A 23,078-nucleotide genomic window follows, 5' to 3' on the forward strand; every position below is an offset into this window, starting at 1 on the left:
ACGATTAACAAACAACATTGAAACCAAATTTTTTACCCGACCCCTCCCTTCAAACAAAACAACATTTATTGACGATTTTTTTCTAATTTTTCAATATTTTGTGTCCGAGAGATTGCTCTTTCCAGATTTATACCTGTTCGATGTAGATGACAAAAGTTTTTAGCGGACATACAAACACACACTAACACACAAGTACACGGTTGAGATTTACATTATAGATGGTGTAATGCTCATCTGCTTTGAAAATCAGCATTTAAAATTAGGATTTTCACTTCGGGATTGAACACTAAACTCCAGCATCACTGGTTACTATGGAAATCTGTACAAGTCAGGTTATAAATAAAGATTTGTATTTATATCCTCACAAGGATGGATATAGCACAAGGCTGCATTTAATGTGGGACAACTTACACGTTCACTAAGTAGGTGTGTAAGTACAAACAAAAATAGCACAGATTCTATCTTCTCGTCCAATTTTGAGGTTATTCAGAAATTTACTTTAAGCTGCCCCTTTTTTCCAGCGAGTTGCTGAGAGAGAGATATCAGCAAAAGAGGACCTCATGTAGAACAGCGACATTTAGTTTTAAACAATCACTACGTCTTTGCTGCGAATAGCTAACCCGGATCCAACACTAACTCCAATACACAACCTAGATTTTTTTTTTTTTTTTTTTTTTAAAAAAAACACATTTTAAAACGTTCTGGATGGAATAAAAAAAATTTTAAAAATACCCCCCTTCCCCAAATTACCCTTCTTAAACTTACTTAATGGCAGCCTTTTTTTTTTTTTTTTTTTTAAATTACATTTTCACACCAAACAAGGCACATTGCCACTTTGATGTAGGGGGCTACTATCAGGACAGGAACATAAGCTACAGGGGTACTATGTGGGGAGTTGGGCAGCAAGATGTCGGTTCACGTTAAACTCCAACTTCTGTATGTCAGTACAGTTGGGGAAGCAGGAAGCCGGAAGGGATTCCAAAGTCTAGCGGTTCTGGAGAAGAAACGACTGAAGTAGAAGGCTCTCTTACATCTAGGGATCTCAACTGTGAAGGGGTGGGATTTTGGACAATTCTTTTTGCATCAGTTTGCTTATTAAAATCAATTTTTACATGTATAACAAAATAAAACGATTTCCTTTACATAAACCTTTATCTATACAATATATATATATATATATATATATATATATATATATATACTAAGGCAGTTTCATTGTTTGTATGTATGTTATCACCTTTCACCCCTTTTTTAAAAGATAGGATTCGTTCTTACAATGTGGCCATACCAGAGAAGTCTATATATGGCATAATCATGTTGACACACTGGTCCTTGTTAAGCAATGTTGAGCCTGGTCAGTACTAAAATGGGTGACCATTCGAAAATTCCAGGTGCTGTATGTGCTCTCTGCTTATCTCGGCATTGTTTCCAATTGTCCTGAACCTTCATTTGCCACTGACAAGTAGCAACTCCAACCCACACTCCAATTCGCACACCACAATTTTTTTTTTTTTTTTAAGCACATTTCAAAACGTTATCCATGAAAAGATAATACAAGAAGAAAAAAAAAACAAAAAAATCTCTCCCCTCCCCCTCAAAATGCTCTTCTTAGACTAGTTAAAGTCAACATGCAAAAATAATATGCAAATATATTGTCAGGAAAATACTTGGACAATTTTTTTTTTTTTTTGCAACATTTTGCTTATTATAATCAAGTTTTACATATGCTTTAAGAGTTGAGAATGTGTGTCCCTCACATTTGTCCACATATTGCTGCACTAGTTAAGAAACACCAGGCACAGTTGTAAAAATGACATAAGCTTTTTTACTTTTCTGAATTTTTTAGATGACGATTGGTTATTCGTATTTATTTGGATTCATTGGACTACTGTTTTCATCTTGAGTGTTATTTTCATAAAGTTGCTTTTTTTTTTTTAATTTTTTTTTTTTATTCCTCTGCCGACAATATAGCACTTATTCAAAACTGGCTAATTTTCTTAGTGGATTCTATTATATGCAAAGAAAATGTTGACAGAAAAGATGCTTCTGTATCTTTATGATTGTATCAGATATATATATATATATATATATATATATATATATATATATATATATATATATACACACACACACACACAGATGTACAAGATATATTCTAATTAGATCTCTGGCTAGATATGATTATGTAGTTTTGAAATTGCATGCAAATTCTTAGGTTGTCAGGGTTTTTTTTTAGTTGTTTCATACTATATATTTTTAGGATATGGTAATGACTTATTTTAGTTACAGAATTTTTTAGATAAGGATTGGTTACTTGTATTATTTGGAATCTTCGGACTACTGTTCTCATCTTGAATGTTATTTTCACAACGCTTCAACTTTCTTCATTTCTTCTTTGTTATTTTCACAACACTTCAACTTTCTTCATTTCTTCTTTGTTATTTTCACAACACTTCAACTTTCTTCATTTCTTCTTTGTTATTTTCACAACACTTCAACTTTCTTCATTTCTTCTTTGTTATTTTCACAACACTTCAACTTTCTTCATTTCTTCTTTGTTATTTTCACAACGCTTCAACTTTCTTCAGGTATATCTTGTTGAACTCGGGAATGTTTCTGCTGAACTATGGAATTTGGACGGAATTTCGAATGGAACACTTTATTTACTTCAGGGGGGGGGGGGTAGCATACTCTTATTCCATCAGTAATTCGCAACTGTATTTTTTGGTTGCGCACACAACCTTCAGCATAGTATCTCTTTTACGATTGATTCTACCCACGTGAAGTAAAATAAAGCGTTCCGTTTGAAATTCCGTCCAAATTCCCGAGTTCAACAAAAACATTCCAAAGTTCGACAAGACACACCCGAAGAAGGCCTGAGGTTAAATCAACTGAAACGTTGTGAAAATTACACTCAAGATGAGAACAGTAGTCCGAAGAATCCAAATAATACAAAGTTTTACATATATAACAAAATAAAACTATTTCATTCACACAATAATAATGTACTAAAATAGTTTCTTGTTCATATGTACGTTATCACCTTTCACCCCTTTTTTTTTTTTTTTTCGAAAGATAGGATTTATTCTTTCAATGTGGCCATACCATAGAAGTCTATAGACGGCATAATCACGTTGATACACTGGTTCCTCGGTAGATCACCAAAGTTAAGCAACGTTGAACCTGGTCAGTACTAAAACGGGTGACCATATTGAAATTCCAGGTGATGTACGTATGTGCTTTCTTGGCACTGTTTCCAGTTGCAGTGGACTTCTTCTTGCTACTGGACTCAAGCAGCGCCAATTTAAGAGGTGTGATCAGCGATTGTGCAAACCTTGCTTCACAATTACACGCGCAACTACCCTTGCAGGGGTTATCCATTGTCTTTTAAGACTGAACAAAGGCGTTTTAAACTTATTAATTGTTAAACTTTCAAAACAATTGAAGGTATCTGATCTTTCCCCGAATGTCTTCCACACTGTTTGTACCTCCCTTTGCATTTAACTAAATATAGGCCACATTATTACTATTCCTTATACTTGACAGCTGTATTCCAGAATTCATAATGATCAGTTAATCAGTTAAGAGAATCTTACATATAGAAATATATAAGCATGTACACATATATAACTTGTATACGATGGTCGTTCCAAAAGTAAAGCCTCCTATTTTTTTTTTTTTTACTCAATAATATCATGGTGTCAGATACTTTCCAGAGCAATAGAATGATCCCACCGTTTTCCCAGCAAATTTAGCAACGGACTGAATCCAAGTCTTTCGATTCAAAACAGGAAATGACAAGAAATATTTAAAACAAAACTCTTTAGTCTTACCTCCAACACATCATCAAGTTGTCGTACGTATTCGCGTTCTGCCGTGATGATCTCGTTGATGACGTTCGTCCGTGCTTGCTCATTGCTTACACTGTATTGATGTGATTTACCCACAATTGGGGAATTGTCTTTGTTAGGATCGGATCCTTCGGTTTTTTGAGCATCTTGTAAATGATGCTCCTGATTTGCTCTCAACTGGAAAGCAAAAAAAAATTTTATTATTAAAAAGATTTGTTTTTTTGAGAGAGAGAAAAAGAGATGAAGGGAGAGACAGAGTGAGAGATGGAGGAACAGAGAGAGAGAGAGACAGACGGATGGGGAGATGAAGGGGGAGATGGGGGGAGGGGAGATGGAGGGAGAGACCGGGGGGGGGGAAGACCGGGGGGGGAGACCGGGGGGAGATGGAGGGAGAGACCGGGGGGGGAGATGGAGGGAGAGACCGGGGGGGGGGGGAGATGGAGGGAGAGACCGGGGGGGGAGACCGGGGGGGAGACCGGGGGGGAGACCGGGGGGGGGGGGGAGATGGAGGGAGAGACCGGGGGGGAGATGGAGGGAGAGACCGGGGGGGGGATGGAGGGAGAGATGAAGTGAGAGACGGGGGGGGGGTGCAGAGAGGGAGAAAGAGAGAGAGATGGAGAGAGAGAGACGGAAGGAGAGACGGATAGAGATAAAGAGACAGAGGGAGAGAAAGAGAGAAAGGGAAATGGAAGGAGAGAAGGAAAGAGGGAGGAAGAGACAGGAAGAGAGAGGGAGGAAGAGACAGGAAGAGAGAGATGGTGAGGAAGGGAGAGAGAGGAAGAAAAAAAGAAAGAACAAAATTACAACAAAACATGAAAGCAATTTACTGCAAAATTGTTCAATGAATGTCGTTTTTACGTTGTTTTTTTTTTTTTTTTTTTGCCTACTTCAATGCTAAAAATGTTTGTTTTAAAATCTATAAAAAAGATAAAAAGCAAAAAAGCCAAACTCACCCGGACAAAGTTGGCTGGGAACCATCCTTCCTTGTCATCAAGGATCCCCCACCACCAGTCCTTGTCTAACATATCTGTCACTTTGATGACATCGCCAGCCCTGAAGGCGAGTTCATCAGGGTCCATCGTGACATGATCCCATAATGCCTCAGCATACGTGAGATTCTCCGTCTCAAATAACTGCAAAGAAAAAATTTTTTAATCGAGAATAAGTAATGTAAGATAAACAAAATTCAAAATATTGTCAAATTTTTGAAAACCTGTTTTTGAAATAAACATTGCCCGGTCGTAAAATACGCTTAAATATATTTTAATTTGTCCAGATTTCGTATATATTATTATAAAGTCATGATTTCAAAAGTAAATAAATAAAAAACGTATTTGGGTGGCATCAGCTAGAATCGAAACTGAAAACAAAACTATAGCATTCAAAGCTGGTGACGTTACCACCATACCAACGGGACACGCATATGAACGGATAAAAAATTAAAAATAAAGATGAATGTACAAAATGTATAACGATTTAAATTTTGACTCCTTTTTGACCCCTTAAAAACCATCTTAACCGGCTAAACACCCATAAAAGAACGGTCCATAAAAAATTCAAATATTTGAGGCCCCTAGCGCCGCTCTGCAACTTTCAGTTTTGGAAAAGATAGTTTGGGAATATCAGTGTTGGGATGATTAATTGGAAATTGAAAAATATTGAAATTTTGGGGATATCAGAAAAATTTTGGGGATATCAGAAAATTTTTTTTGGGGGGGGGGGATATCAGAAAAATTTTGGGGGGATATCAAAAAAAAAATTTTTTTTTTTTTTTTTTTGGGGGGGGGGTATCAAAAAAATTGGGGGGGGGGGGGATATCAGAAAAATATTTGGGGATATCTTCTGATGACAAAATGTATTTTTCATTGCTTTTATTTGTTTGATTTTGTTTAAAGAACAATTTTCCATAACTTGCATTAATGATGAAATGATTTTTTTTTTTTTACTGGAAGAGAGGGACGTTACCGCTTATCAAGGTCAAAAGGCCACTCGAGGATAAGGGTTAATGAATATCAGGTGGTAATGAAATAATCCTTAATGATGTAAATTGGGTAGAATTCGATTATTTATGAGGACAACATAACAGGAACTTGTTTACATTAGATTTGAAAGCTATCATGTTGTATTCAGCCGGGAAGCATGCCAGTAGAACAGTGTTCGAAAGGCGGGCAGTTCTGAGAAAGAAGCTCCGTTCATGGAATCTGCATTTACATTTAGGAACAGATAGAGAGTGGGGAAAACCATATATAGTGGTTTTAGCTAGTCGAGTGTTTTTTTTTTGTGAAAGTTTGGCAAGCAGGGACCACAGATTGGAGTTCAGACGAACACTTAACGTGCAAATAGCAATAGAGCAGAGATCGGCTGGCAAAAGGCATCACTTACTAGATTTCGAAGCCAGTTTTAATTACAATCCATTGCTCTTAAAAGTGTACTTTCCATTTGTAAAAACATGTGCTCATATTGCATGTTTTTTTTTGTTTTTGTTTTTTTGCATGAATCTGAGCCCCTGTCCTTACAAAAAATGAAGAAAGCAACTCTATATTTATAAATGTAAGTACCAATATCTTTTTAGAAAAAAAACTCTGACTAGAAAAATATCATGATAACCAATGCCAAAAATAAAATCGTTAGCTTAATAAGATGATGAGGAGTAATTATCCTGTTCTTGTTGTAACTCGCACAGCAACTCTGAAACAGTTTTCCCTTCTTTTGTCCTCAGATTCGATTAGTGAACAATTACTGTTTACCGAGTTGAAATATATCTATCTAATACTTATCGTCGTCGACTAGATTTTGATTCTCATATATATATATATATTAGATCTCACCTCTGTTTAAATGTATGTGTTTATATTTCTGCTTAAAACTTTCCACAGAGGTGACAGATTTTCATGAGAACGGTATCATTTTGAAGCTCGATCCTTCGGATGCCAAATATCGAAAAATTTGGAAACATTAATTCCTTCACCCTCAACTGGACACTTTTTTACAGGGAGGGGGTCACTTTCTTCGGTGATATTTTTGAAAGTTATCCCCTCAGCAAAGGCGTGACTTTTTTTGTTCATATTCTTTTCCTCCTTCATGGTACGGGTTTGAGCCTGCCTGTCTACTACCACTTTTTTTTTGTTTTTTGGTCAACACACACCTTCAAACACCCGGGCAACGCCGGGCACCCAGGCTAGTATATATCAGGGCTCTACACTGCGAGTGAAAGTCGCATTTGCGAGTGATTTTTCAAAGTGGCAACTAGAAATAATGAAACGCTTATCTTTTGGCGATTGCATTTCTTTCACTGACAATCTTCCAAAGCTCACTACTGAGTGGAAAATATCTTTTCAAGTTTTTTTTTTTTTTTTAATAAAACGAACAAAGTCAAATTATTGTCATATTCTAAAAATCATGTGGGTTTGGCTAGTAACTATTCTATTTGGCTAGTAAACGAAAATATTTACTTGTCAAAGGTTAACTAAAGATAAATTTGTCCATAGAGCCCTGTATATATATATATATATATATATATATATATATATATATATAAGCTCCTTACATCAAGTGGCTTCATGCCTTGTCTGGAGCGAGTTCCATATAAAAAAAATATGGGTGTAAATAGCTTCTTCATTTTTACATGGCTTGATACTGGAGGTATTTTGCTATTTTTTGACAAAACATTTGATTAAAAATTTTAAAAATACATAATCCATATAAATAAAACAGAATAGATGTATGCGTGTCTGTGTGAAAATATTTAACCGATAAACTCTTAAAACAACTGGTCAAAAACAGTATTTACAAATGATTCCATGCAAACAAACCTTCATGAAACTTCAACTCTTTAATTAATGAAAGACAAATCAGAAAATGATAATGTCAAATCCTATTAGAAAAAGGAGTGAGGAAAGAGAAGTTTAAAAAATGTTTTTTAATTGTCTTCTTTTTTTTTTTGTAACTTGGATGTTTTTGTTAAATGTCAATTTGTATCTTTTCTGATAAAAAAATCTTTTTAAATGCGAAAGTGAACTTTTACTCAAAGATTATCACATATTCTCACACTTATTTTTCCATTTCTTCTCTTAAAGTTTCCGAATATTAACATGAAATAGTAGTCATACACCAAAGATTGTTTATAACAAGTAAAATCTTTGTTTGGATGGATGAATCATACAGAAATATGTCGGCAAATTAAAATGCAAAATGTTCATTTCAACATGCATAAATTCATTCATAGCTTGAAGTGGTTTAATTTCAATTATTTCTTATCGATAACTTAAACGGTAGGGAATGTGGCTGGAGTGCTAAATGTTTTGGTTTCGATTCTAGCTGATGGCACCAAAGTCATTTTTTTTTTTTTTTTAAATCAGAACTCTATCTAATATTCAATAGAGAATTGGCTCTGTAATAATTAATACAAAATCTGCATGAATTAAAATATAACTAAGCATATGTTACGACTGAGCAAGTCACCTCCACCACACTAGTTTCAACGTGTAACGTAGCTGTTATGCTTAAACCGTGTTTGTTACACTTCAAACCTATCTCTCGGATCCCCACGTCGTCTGGTACCATCGCAAAGGAACAAACAAATAAAACATTAGAAAGAAAATAAATCCGATTCGTCTTTTTTTTTTTTTCTATTTTAGCAAATTACCGTTACTTTCCAAACAATGCCTATTTATTGTTTTCTTTGTTTTTTTACTGTTCATTTCGTCTTCCATGAGATTAACAAAACCCTTCCATCTTGACACCAGCTTAAAAGTTTCTTGCCAGCACAGGGCCACATGTCCATCTCATCCAGCTCACATTTTTCTTTCTGCCAACCTCAGGCTGGTCTTAGGCAACCATTTCTCGCCTTTGACTTTACACATCCATCTTGCCTATTTGTATATGTGCTCAAACAGCTGCTTCCTTCGCTAGCCATCTTTCATTCTACTGGTATTTTCATATGCACTCTGTTACAAATGAATAAAGCAACCATGGAATTTCCACAGATCTCACACTGGTTATGTTCATAAATGTTAAACAAAATTAATAATTAGTGAATATGGTGGAGGTTAGTTGGGATGGGACTAGGTCATAAAATCGAATCTTGATCATTTTCTTCACAAATCAAAAAATCAAACAACTTGACGATTCGAGCAAATAAATCCATTCATCAAAACATTTCATTTGCAGAGTTTAACAAATACAATGAAGTGTTTTGTGTTAACAGTTCAATGGAGAATTAACATTCTTTTTAAACTAAATCCTTTTGTGAATTCACAACGTCTGTTTAATTTACACAATTTACATAATGTTGGCTTAAAAATTTTGACAAAAGAAAGAATGAAATATTCAAGAAATTAAATCTTCTTTCTTTTTAGCCATAAGAGATTAGAATGAAGTATTATGGAAATTAAATACGTTGGGTGGAAAAAAAATGAATTTATTTAATAGACAACATCATCCATTGTTGGAAAGAAAGAAAACTACAAAAAAGATCAAAAGAAAAAGACTAGAAAACAAATAAAACAGATTAGAAAACAAAGATAAGAAAAACAAAAGAAAAAGGAAAGAAATGGAAAGAAAGGGAAAAAGGAAAACTGTACGGAAAGAAAAAAGAAAAAAGAAAAGGAAAAAAGAAAAGAAATGAAAGAAAAAGAAATAAAAAAAGGAAAGAAAAAAGAAGAGAAAATCATTTTCAATTCATGAACAACAAAAAAAATCCATTTTTGTCTTGTTTTTAATTATGCCCCAGTAATAACCTATATCATAAAACTTGTTATTAAATATCTCTGAAATTCAATTATTTTCACTCATGGTGAAATAGCAATTATCATTAGGCTGATTAAATAAACATATTTCGACTGAAAGGACGTAATACGATTATTCAATATAATCATATTTCAAACTGCTGGCAAGAATTCCCAACATTGCCCAAGGAAAGAAAATTGCTAAAAACAAGAGACCACAATGAAAGAAACATACAATTGTGCAAGAGAGATCCAGAATTAAAAATTTATAATTTTGATAATGAATTCATTGCATAGAGTGCTCAGGTGCAACTCATAGAAATTGTATAACATTACATAGGACATGAACGTTATAAAGGGAGTACGTGCCAAACAGGAGACTTTGTTGGTATGGCTACATTAAAAGAATGAATGAGGGATCTTGGGTTAGTAGATGTAGAATAGTTGAGGTAGCAGATTCAGTTCATGAGGGAGGGGGGCATTGAAGAATTTAGATTAATTTAGTTGTTTTATGTCATGTTAACCCTTTTTTTGGTTACTTAATGCCAAATCCAGTCATTTTGGTAAAAAGTGTTTATTTCTTCAAATATTTATTAATTATGTTTGGTCTGGTTGTTTTGTTTTATGGCACACCAACGATTTCGTTCATTTGATGCCGAATTCAGTAATTTTTTTTTGGGGGGGGGGGGAATGTATGCTTCAAGTTGTTTACATCTTCAAATATGTTTGGTTTGATTTGTAGAGAATTTTTTTTTCTTTTTTGGCTTTGCAAAACATGATTGAGTTTTGCAAAAGGAAACAGGGGGGAAAAAAATCACTAACATCAATGCTTGGTGCGTTTTAGGTTAGGAAGGCAGTATTTTCAGACAGTCTAACCTGGTAGCACTACGTAATGCAGGAAATGATCAAGGAGGAAAACCATTTTTTTTTAATTACATATTTTAAATACCTGCCATGTTAAGTTTTTAATGTGTGGAAAAGCCAGTGGTGCTTTGGACCGGCAACAAAAATAAAAGTTTCTTCAATCTAGAAGGATTTCATCCCTCAGCTATTTTAGGATAGAAAAGATACAACTTGAAAATTTAGATAGGAACCACTGATCTGGTTGGTCTTGAATTGGTAATTGCAAAATTTATTAGTACAAGAACAGCCCACGACAGTATTTGATGAATAACAAAAAAATAACAAATCATTGTGGATTGTCTCCCTTAGTCTCATATAATTACCCTTTTATCACATCCCTTTCTCAGATGTACTTACTCTTCTTTTTCATACCTTTACTCTCTATTCCCCCCCCCCCGATAGTCGTCCTCCTTCCACCTCTCCTACAATTTAATCACAGATTTAATTTTTCAATTTTTCCCTTAATTTAATCAGTATATCCTTACTCTTCCTCGTCTTCATTATTAACCCTCACATCTTTCTTCATCCATATGCTCTTCCCTTTTTATTTCTCCTCCTCATACCATTAATTTCACTACCTCATACGCCTGTTTCCGTCCTTCCCATCACATCCTTACTCTTTCAATTTCTTCAATCTAATCGCAGTGTCTTTACCCTTTCAACCTCTCCCTCATACCCTCACCCTTTAAACCCCTCTCATATTTTGCTCTTTCAACCTCTCCTTCATTTCCTCACCCTTTAAAACCCTCTCTCATATTTTGCTTTTTCAACCTCTCCATTTCCTCACCCTTTAAAATATTTCTCATATTTTGTTCTTCCAACCCCTCCTTCATTTACTAACCCTTTAATATCCTCCCTCTCTTATTTTATCCTTTCAATCCTTCTCTCATGCCCTCACTCTTTAAAACTCTCCTTCTCATATCTTACTCTTTCAACCCCTCCCTAACTCTAGTCACATTCCTTCTCTCTCTTCATTTTAATAATAACACCCTCATTCCACCTCATTACAGTCATTCTTCTCTTTCTTCCTCCCCCCCTCTCTTTTTCTTTCTTTCGTTCGTTCATTCTCTGTTCAACCATATTCCAATTAACTTTCTGTATTCCATCTTTGAAATTTTTAACTAAAATATAGATTAGATATTACTATCAGGACAGAATTTTGGACATAACCCTTTATTTACTTCACGTTCTGTCAGACATGACTGGATATAGGGTATAATCAATTTGCAATCGTTTTGTTTTTTTGTTTTTTTGGTTGCCCACACTGAGAATTGAACCTTCAGAAGAATATCATTTTTACAATTGATTTTTCCAAGTACTTTAACCACTGTGCCATGAGCATACTACCTCCTGTAAAGTAAATAAAGGCTTCCATTTGAAATTCCAACCAAATTCCAAAGTTTGACAAAATACACCTGGAGAAGGTTGAGGGTTACATCGACCGAAACGTCATGAAAATGACACTCCAGATGAAAACAGTAGTCAGAAATTTCCAAATAGTACAGATAACCACTCCTAATCTAAAAAAAATTCTGAAACGTAACTAAAATAAGTCATTACTATATCCTAAAAACACATAAGACTAAAAAAAAAAAAATCCTGACAACTTGATAATTCCCACGCAATTTCAAAAGTAGACAATCATATCTAGCCAGAGATCTAATAAGAATATATCATGTGTGCGAATGTGTACATATACATATATTATATATATATATATCTGATACAATCATAAATAAAGATACAGAAGCATCTTTTCCGTCAACATCTCTTTTGCAAGTAATAAAAACCACTTAGAAAATGCTAATTTTGAAAAAAAAAAAAAAAAAAAGTGCTATTTTGTCAGTAGTCGAAAAAAAAAAGAGGGGGGGGGCGAAACCATTACACTGCAAAATAGAACTACCTACAAGCTAGACTGTCACAAAACATATTGCTTTAACATTTGGAGGAGGTAAAAATTTGTTTTAAAAAAGTGTTACATACAGAATATCTAGGTATAAATATGAGCCTTTTGAATTATTAATGCTGGTGGAGGTAAGGGTTATGTGTACACTGAGACTATCTGTATTTCTAATTTAACAATTTTACACGTAAATAATTAAGACAAACAAACGATTATACAAGCAAGTAAATCAAACAAGTAAACAAACAGCTAAACAAAAAACTTAAAACAACCAAACCAAATAACTAAACAAACAACTAAGCAATTAAATCAGTTTAACAACCAAATAACTAAACAATACAACTTAACTAAACAATACAACTAGATTAAACAGCCAAACAACCAAACAGCCAAACAGCCAAACAACCAAACAGCCAAACAACCAAACAGCCAAACAGCCAAACAACCAAACAATAAAACAACCAAACAATAAAACAAAACTAAATGATTGAACAAACAACTAAACAATTAAATCAATTAAACAGCCAAATAACTAAACAAACAATTAAAGTAAAAATCTTTGTACGTTTAATGATCTCATTTTTAATGGGTGTGTAACTTGATAACATATGCTAACATGCAATGCCTTATCAGAATATGAAAAAGACAGAGGGTGTGAACACTGGTAGACCATACTTTTTATTTATTTTTTGGTCATTTATAACAGAGAGTGTACAGTGCATTATTATTATTAATGTTGATAGGTGTTAACTAAAGGTATTAAATAAATAAAAAGTATGGTTCACCAGGGTCCACATCCTGTTTGTATGTGCCTAGTTCCACAACCATTAATTCGTCAAAGATGATGTGAATAAAAATTAACTAACATACAAAGATTTTCACTTTACCCCATTTTAAAATGAATTGTTCCAAAATCGAATTGTTTTCAGTTTATTATAATCAGTGTGAAAAAAAAAACCCTAGCTTTGCATTTTTAAAAATTATTATTTTAATGCAATTCAGTTGTAACACTCTTCTGGAGGTTGAAGGTTCAATCTTCAATGCAGGCAACACTCAGAATACAATTGCGAATTACTTAGGACTTCTACTATAAAAAAAAAAATGAAAAATAAAAATTAGATACTAAATTTAAAACTATAAGAAGTGAGTTATCTTACAATAAAATGTTTTTGAAAGATTTTTTTTTCTTTTAAATTCTTACATGAGATATAATTCTCAAGAGGTCGAGATATATTGATAATAGATCCGGGTTTTATGTAAATCAAGACGTAAACTCCGTTGGCAGGTTGGTGAAGTTCATTACAAAATAAATAAATAAATAAACAAACAAACAAATTATGACATGCAGGTAAAAAGAAATCCAGTTTTTTTTTGTTCTTTTTTTTAAATCAAATCATATATCAAGATGACAGTGAAATTGACAAAAAAAATCTTTTTGTATTATATATATTTTTTTTTTGTTTTTTTAATCAAGTCATATATCAAGATGACAGTGAAATTGACAAAAAAAATCTTTTTGTATTATATTTTTTTTTTTGTTGCTGTTTTTTTGGAATCTTTTGAGATGAGGTTTCATAATTTGTGCATTCATTTTTTTTTTTTTTTTTTTTTTTTTTGCGGATTTCAGGGGCCCATGGCAGTTGAGTCTCTACGGTTCCAGGTGAGAATTGTCTGAAGATAGCGGTTTCAAAAGAGAGGTTAGCAGCTGGTATACCAACTTAGATCATTCATGTTGTCAAATCCACACAGAATTTCTAACGAAATCGTTTTGTTTAATCCACAGAGTTAGCATGTATTCCTTCGAGTAGAAGTCTTAATTCGTAATTGTATTTTGAGTATCGCCTGTACTGATGATTGTACTTTCAACCTCCAGAAAAGTGTCACAACTGAATTACCGTAGTATTTTATCCGTTACGCCACAGGTACTTTATCCATTATACTCATACAATAACTACAGGGATGCAACAGGGCTGAAGTCTGGTATACTGTGGACATATCAGATCAATTAATTTTTTTTCTTCTTTTTTACACACGGTCCAAGACGGAGAGAAAGGTTAGCAGCCGGTATACCAACTTAGACATTCCATGTTGTCGAAATGGAAACACAGTGGATTATTAGAGTAACGGCATCGACTTAGTAGTCGATGTTATACCTGTAAAGGTATTTGAATAGTGAACTTCGGAAAAAAAAAAAAAACTTGCATTGAGGAGAACGTACAGTCAGGATCATTTACAGTTATCATTTTTCAGAATGTTTCTACGCAGCTTCAATATAGCAGAAAGAAAAACAATCCTTGCTGGACAAGCCTCCCTCCAGCGTTAGATTCTGAAAGGTAATCTATATTGCCAACAGGACGGCTCATCCCACAAGTCACACCTGACTGGCAAATGAAAGCAATTAACAATTAAAGCCAATAATCAATAATCAATAATCAATAATCAATGAAAAACAATATATAAATATAATTGAGAAAGAATGTCAAGGAAGAATAAATTCATGCCAGGCTATTGTTATAAATTAACGGATAATGGGAAAGTTGGGTTTCATTAGATCAATACATCCCTAATTAGATATATATATATGTATATTTTTTTTTTTTTAAATCAATTTTCACCCCAAACAAGGCACAGTGCCACTTTGAAGTAAGGGGCTTCTATCGAGGACATAAGTTGCAGAGACATTATGAAGGGAAGTGAGTAGCAAGATGTTTGTTCACATTACACTTGAACTTCTGCATATCAGTACAGTTGGGAAAGCAGCATCCCGGAAGGGAGTTCCAAAGTCTTGCAGTTCTGGGGAAGAAACTAATGGAGTAAAAGGCTTTCTTACACCTAGGGATCTTTACTGTAAAGAGGTGGGACTTAGTTGCTTGTCAGGTTTGTCAGGGGTAATCATGTCAAGGAGGTACAAGTGCTTGTAGTTTGTCAGAGCATTCACCATTAAAGTACTTGTAGAACAGGCAGAGCTATGCAACATTTCATCGATGGGACAGAGATGGAGCCTAGATGACAGTTCAGGACCTATCAGGTTCGTGACTATCTTTTGAACTCTGTCCAAGAGCGAGAGACAAGCAGCAGATGTACCAGCTCAAATGTGACAACAGTACTCCATACATGGGCGAATAGTGACCTTATATAGGTACATGACACTTTCAGGCGTAAGTAGTTTTCTAGCATGGTAGAGAGAGCCCACCTTCTTTGCAGCAGCCTTGGCAATGCTCTCAATGTATCTATTCCAGTTCATGTTCTCTGTAAACGTTAGGCCGAGGAGTTTAAAGGAAGTACTTTCAGGTAATATGTTCTTGGCCATTGCTATTGGTGGTAGAGAAGGTTTCTTGTAAGTATTGAAGGAAATAAGCTTAGTGTTAGCAGCATTGAATGTGACCATCCATTTTTGCCCCATTCCACTACAGATTGAAGGTCATCCTCTGGTGTTTCTGCCATTTCCTTAGATATGTGTTCATTTGTTTTCCCGTCGTGCCTGTTATAGAGAGTAGTGTCATCAGCAAATATACCCATCTCCGAAACAATTTTATCAGGGAGGTCATTCATGAATATTAGGAATAATAAAGGTCCAAGGATAGACCCCGCCCCGAGTTACTCCCGCATTTATATCATATTGTTTAGATGTACGACCGTAGAGGACAACTTGGATTTTTCTCTTACTTAAGAAGGATTTAATTACATTATGTATTCTTCCAGTGATACCATATGATCTAATTTTCCTTAGAAGACTATCGTGCCATACCCTGTCAAAAGCCTTAGATATATCGAGGGCTACCGCTCTACCCTCCCCTGTTTTGTCCAGTGAACGGTATATATGTTCAGAGATTACAGTTAAGATATCTGCTGTGGAACGGGCTTGCCTAAATCCGTATTGTTTGGTGGTCAGGAGTTTAGCAGCTGTAAGGTGTTGGACTAGGGCTTGATTAATTAAGGACTCAAATATTTTGGCGAAAAGCAAAAGGAGGCTAATGGGGGCAATAATTTAATGGGTCAGTTCTTTCACCAGAATTCTTGAAGACTGGTACCACAGAAGCGGTTTTCCAGCAGTCGGGAAAGCATGTATTTATATGTTGTTGCGATGAGACTTGATAATTAGTTTTTGTAATATTTAGACTATTGTTCTCATCTTGGCGGTTTTTTGATCCCTCGACAAAAGGAGGGTGGACCTGTAAATTCACCTTTGTCCGTTTATCTGTCCTCACTTTGCTCAATAACTACGCCTTGGAATTTTAAAAAATTTTGCACAAACATTAAACATGATATGAGTGAAAAAGTAACAGAACAGATTTTCCGGGAAAACTCCGGTTGCCCTCCTAGAGGTGCCTTTCGGGTTAAAATGGACACTTTTGTGCTTATTAAAAAATAAAAATTGATGCCTTGGATTTTTATAAAACTTTCTGAAAAGTTGTAACTAACTGATTTCTGTATAATTTTGTTTGTCTATACTATAAAATGGAAATAGATGAACAGAAAACCACAACTTTAAATATAATTTCTGTATTTAAAGTAATAGTTATTTAAATATTTCAACATATAATCTTGTGGGCAAAATCCAGCTTTCAATAAGGGGCACTCTGGATAAGAACAAAAATAATTTCAGTCAGGAAAGATTTCTCCTCCACCGACCGAGGACAGAAAATGTAAAGTGTAGTATCAAAACAGATACTACACTGATCTTGTTCTGAAGGCTAAAAAGTATGTGTTTAATGTTTCTTTAATTGTTTGTTCGCAAAATTCATAATTCAGTTTTATAAGTATTAAATTGTATATTACTTTAAAATTACTTAATTTTATATAGATAATATTTATATTTTATACTGAATAAAGTTCAGTTTCAGCATTAATCGAACTGTGTTCCTTTTTCTTTTTAAAAATGTTTTATTGCTCTTTTTCAAATGGCCCTCATATAGTACTGACAGTCTGACAAATCTTACCTACATTGCCTGCAGACATTTTTCAGTTAACAGGCCTTCTTACTCTCGGTGGCCGTGGTTGAACCAACTACACGTATTGGCATTACTGCTAATCTTTGTCAATGTAAATGATTGCCACAGTAGACCGCAGGGTTTTATTTATTTATTTATTTATTTATTTATTATTATTTTTTTTTTTTTTTACATCAGAGTTACCTTCTTCTACATGACTTAAAGACTGGGAGTGCATCTCTCACAGTAAATTAAATGCACCCAGAGATACCAACCTGGAAATTTCTACAACTCGATGTCGTACATACAGCACCTAGCCTTCCCAAATTGTCACCCATCTGGTACTGGCCAGACTCACCATTGCTTACTTCGGTGATCTGGCAAGAACCGGCACAATCATGTTAACACACCAGATTATATATATATATATATATATATATATATATATATATATATATATATATATATATATATATTATAAAGGTTATGAGGGTTTTTTGAAGTATGAAAAACGATGTTACTTTTTGTATTTAATATTTTTATTTTATTTTTTTATATTTCAAGCGGACCTCCGCTCTTGGTCACAAAAAAGTATAAATATATATATAGTCATCCACATACAGTACTGTTTCGCTGTTTCACATCTCATCAGTGTGGCTAGACAGGCAACTACCTCAAGAAAAGAAATTAAAACTAAGTTGAAATTTACAATCAAATTTATTTTTGACTGAATACTCCAAAAAACAATTTACAATTTGTAAATTATTAGTTTTTTCTTTTCTTTTCTTTTATAATAAGCTCTACTCTCTTATTATTTGGGTATTGAGCTTTTTTATTTGGTTGGGATTATAATATCTATATATAAATACTTGGTAATAATATTAGATCAAAGTTTACCATTGCTTATATCAGGTAAACATTGCATCTCCTTTGATTTATATATATATGTATATATATATATATATATATACACAGACATACATACATACATACATACATACACACTTCTAAACTCATTTTTCAGCATGTTAAGGAACTGTTTTCTTAATATTTTTACCCCCCCCCCAAACAAAAGGTTGCACAGCATTATATATCTTGGACGATTCTAGACACACCTATATTTTCTCAACTGTCACAGGTCAACAGCATGAACTCAAACTCCAAAATCAAAAGCTATACCATCGAACCCTCATTTTTAAAATTTGCCATTGGTATGCAAGACCACAAGCATACCACTGATTAGATAAAGGTCGATTCAGCTTATAGAAAAGCGAGATAAAATAACTCGGTCAGCATCCAAAAAAGTAGATGCTGGTTTCGCTAGAATTGTAAAATAAACCTTGAAGTTCGTCATCTGCGATTAAACTGGTTTTGGAATTCAAAACATCAGATCCACTATGTTAGCAACCCAGGCATTTCTCAAAAAAGTCTTCCTTCTTGAAAGCAATGTTGAGTTTTGCATCACTCATGGCTTCTGTTCAGTCTCAGGAAACAATGGATACCCCCTGTAATGTTAGATAACAGCCAGGTAGAAGCAGTTAATCATCTATCTATCGTATTTCCACGTATTTCCTCCTATAACACACAACATGCTAGGTAACATACAAATATCTGTGCGTGAGGTCGCCAAGCTAATCAAGAACCTTGATTTCAGTAAAGCAACTGGCCCTGACGATATTCCAATTATAGTGTTAAAAAAGCTTCAACTAGAACTTGCCCCCATACTTACAAAAGTCTTTAAGTGTTGCCTTAAGAAGTGCTTTCCAACACCCTGGAAAACCTCATCAGTATGCCCTGTATTTAAGAATTCAGGTGATAAGTCATCTCCCTTTCAGTACAGACCAATAAGTCTCCTGTATGTCATGAGTAAGTTGTTGGAATCCATATTAAATAGAGAAGTAGTCAATCACCTCGGCAGAAATAACCTTAGTGACATGCAATATGGTTTCCATTAGCAGATGTGCTAACAGTTATATCTCATAGGATTAGTGAATCTCTTGACAAAGGCTTCCTTTCTAGGGCAATTGCTCAACATATCAAAAGCCTTCGATAAGGTATGGTATAAAGGCCTACTTCACAAGATTTCCAGCTACAGTATAACTGGAAATGTTTTCTCAATTATTAAATCATTTCTCTCTGATAGGCTCATAGGAGTAGTGGTTGATGGGCAGAAATCAGATGTCCGAAGTATTAATGCTGGAGTCCATCAGGGGTCCATCCTTGGCCCAACTCTCTTCCTGATCTACATCAATGATCTCCCAAAACACATACTAAAATCATTCGTTGACATCTATGCTGATGACACGACTATCTATGGCAACACATCAAAAGCCGTAAATGACAAAGTTCTCTCTAATTCTCTCTCCTCTGATCTTGAGCGGACAGTACAGTGGGGGAAGAGGTGGCTGGTTACCTTTAATGCATCTAAAACCAAGCTCCTATCTTTACATCATAAACGCTCTGATCCCCATCTGCCATCGATTGAAATGGATAGCTCTCATCTAGGGGAGGCCCCATATTTTGATAAGCTTCTGGGTTTGACCTTTACTCCTGATCTTAAATGGAACACGTACATCAAGTTTGTTGTCAAGGTCGCTGGGAAAATGGTGGGATCCTTCTACCGCTCCAGAAGATACCTCACTGCTGATGCAATTCTCTATCTATATAAAAGCCAAGTACGTCCAAGGATGGAGTACTGCTTCAACATCTGGGCAGGAGCTACTAAAAAAGCCTATCCTGCCTTGACAGAGTACAAAATAGACTTTGTGGCTTAGTGGGGGATGCCCTTTTCTCTTCCCTGCAACCTCTCTGCCACAGAAGAGACGTTGCAAACCTATCTTTATTTTATCATTATTTCCATAGCAAGTGCTCGTCTGAGCTCCAATCTCTGGTCCCCCCTTGCCAATCTTTCATGAAAAACATCTGTCTAGCTGAAACCACTGTCAATAATTTTCCCCACTCTTTATCTGTGCCTAAATCAAAACGTAGATTCCATGAACAAAGCTTCTTTCTTAGAACTGCACGCCTGTGGAACTCTCTGACGCTTGCCTGTTTCCCTCCTGACTTCAACTTGGATGTCTTCAAGTCCAACATAATCAAATTCCTGATGAACCGCCCCCTTAAGTAATGACACTTTATCAAATCTCCAATACTAACGAATAATACAACACTACCCGGGTTTGTATTACTGTACACATAGATTCGAAAAAGTTGTCAAAAAACAAATATATAACAAATAAATGTTATCAAAGGCAAGATAAGTTACTTTACTACCAAACTGGATATATTTTTTGTGTTTTTATTCAATGTAACATGTTTATTCAGCTCGAAAACCATACCGTGTTTACTGATGTATTGGAACATTCAAGATGGCGTCTTATTCTCTCTTTAACACAGTAAGTGTGGGAAAAGATGTTATAAATAAAAAACCGGATAAAATACTGTTAAAAATTTGCTCAATATATGTTACCGTGACATAGGTTGACATATATTCGGCGGGTTTTTAATAGTATTTTGTATAGTTTTTTATTTATAACACCTTTTTCCATACTTACGGTGTTAAAGAGGGTGTGAGACACCATCTTGAATTTTCGAATACATCGGTAAACACTGTATGTTTTTCGAGCTGAATAAATATGTTACATTGAATAAAAACACAAAAAATATATCCAGTTTGGCAGAAAAGTAACTTATCTTGCCTTTGATAACATTTATTTGTTATATATTTGTTTTTTGACAACTTTTTCGAATCTATGTGTACAGTAATACAAACCCCACTACCCCATTGATTACTGTACACACAATAACCACAGTGGCTTCTGGGCCTTGATAAATGGTGACCTCCATGTAAAAAAAAATAAAAATCTACCTATCGATCTATCTACCTATCAATCTATCTATTTATATCTATGTATCTATCGTCAGGCTAGGTGAGAGTTAACGTCAGGGTAAAAAATCTACTTTAGTTAGAGTGTAGAAGTATCCACACAACATTACATAGTATACTTAAATACAAGACAAAATAAACAATCGAAATAACTTATTCATAAAGAAAAGCGTGATAAACATTCTGTTTGGTCGGTAAAGTTTAATATTTGGCAATCTCTGGAATCTCTATCAAAACTCTGAAATGATAAAGTAAATACTGAAATTTTCATAGATATTTATTCCTACAAAGTACCCAATCCCATGCAAAAACTCAACTAAAAGTCACTGTTTGAGTTAGAGACAAAAAAAAAAAAAATGAGCATAAAAACTGTATTGCGATCTTCAATAACACCTGAGAATAGTTTCAGTAAACATTGACTCTTGAGCTATTCTAAGAAAATATCCAATTCTAACCTATATAATTGCAGGAGACCATTCCTCCTGGCATTCCAAACTTATCAGCCGAACCAGCCACCAGAATCCTTATCTAATCGACCTTTGACACACAATACCCCCACTCCCACCCCGCCACAACCCTCCTGTATTAGTAAACTTCAAATCCTTCACTCGCTTGCCATCTACTGGATTCTTGTCATTTCCTTTTTCTCTTTCCAGTTTTATTTTACAGATCGACACATTCTCTGTATTCTCTCTCTTCCTCTCTCTCTCTCTCTCTCTATTTATATATCTGGCTAGCTTTTCCAAAAACTGCATGCATATATCTCCCTCCTTATCATTGTGTACATCTTCAGATTTCTCTCTCTCTCTCATATGTGTATGTGTGTGTGTGTTATAGGAGATCAGAAAAACATCAGTACCGTCGGTTTCATATTCAAACAAAGAAGACCTACATCTGGTCGCCTATGTCAATATATGTGTATATGCTCACGTATCTCTCTCTCTCTCTCTCTATATATATATATATATATATGTATATAATATAAAGCTGAATGTCTCTGTGTGTGTGTCTGGTCATGAATAGGCTCCTATATGGTTGACTATTTTAAAAAACTGATTACATATAATGATGGAAGATGTATCGAGACACAGGAATGGGTATGTTTGATCTGGCAGAACGGTGGTTCATTAAAATTGTGAGGTCTGCGTTCGCGCCTGGTCCACAAAGTACGAAAATAAAAAGTTTAAAAGTAATAAAAAAAAAAAAACGTTTACAAGTGTTTTTGATATAGATGTACATAAGAATACTTTGATAAGTATGTTTTAACTTAAATAGGGATGGTATAATAAAATTGTGGGGTTTGCGTTCGCGCCTGGACTCCATAGAATGGAAATAGGCACAAACTTTAATAAAGACTTTTCATATCTATCTGCGTAAGTATACTTTGATAATTATGTTTCAGTTTGAAGAAATATGGTATAATAAAATTATGGGGTGTTCGTTCGCACCTGACCTCCATAGAATGGAAATATGTCACAAAGTTTAACAAGGTTTTTTTAATATAGATTCACAGAATATTGTGATAAGTGTTTCAGTGTGAACAGGTATGGTATAATAAATTATGGGGTTTATCTATTTTATTTTTACTTTCATCATATTTTGCTTTGGTTTTGATACCCCCAAATTCGAAGCTATCTCTTTACAACCCTTCCTTTTCATAATCTATCATACTTTCATAAATCAGAGTCCATTTTCTGTAGGCTGTTTTTGAACCCAGTCAACGACGGGTACTTTTGCTAGCATATATATAGTGGTTGTATAGTTTGGTTTCCTGTAGATCGACTGAAACCCCTGTGTTTATTAAAGAGCGCTCAATGGAGGACAGAGCAGGTATATAGTCTGCTTATTATACAAACATTATTGGTTACATATGTGCAT

At 34.5% G+C, this 23,078-nt stretch overlaps 1 protein-coding gene across 6 annotated transcripts in view; it reads right to left on the reverse strand.

Moving 5' to 3' along the window:
• Nucleotides 1–23,078, reverse strand: part of LOC145247503 (uncharacterized) — a 1,258,807-nt gene that overhangs the window by 70,049 nt on the left and 1,165,680 nt on the right. For all 6 annotated transcript variants that reach the window (XM_080109320.1, XM_080109319.1, XM_080109316.1 and 3 more), the window contains 2 exons: nucleotides 4,805–4,984; nucleotides 3,834–4,028 (listed from right to left, as the gene is read on the reverse strand). In XM_080109320.1, the coding sequence (XP_079965446.1) occupies nucleotides 3,834–4,028; nucleotides 4,805–4,984 (375 nt within the window). The remainder of the gene's footprint in view (nucleotides 1–3,833; nucleotides 4,029–4,804; nucleotides 4,985–23,078) is intronic.

This window comes from Euprymna scolopes, chromosome 25 (genome assembly GCF_053919585.1).
Source record: "Euprymna scolopes isolate OS-2025 chromosome 25, ASM5391958v1, whole genome shotgun sequence".
Classification (NCBI taxonomy): Eukaryota; Metazoa; Mollusca; class Cephalopoda; order Sepiida; family Sepiolidae; genus Euprymna; species Euprymna scolopes.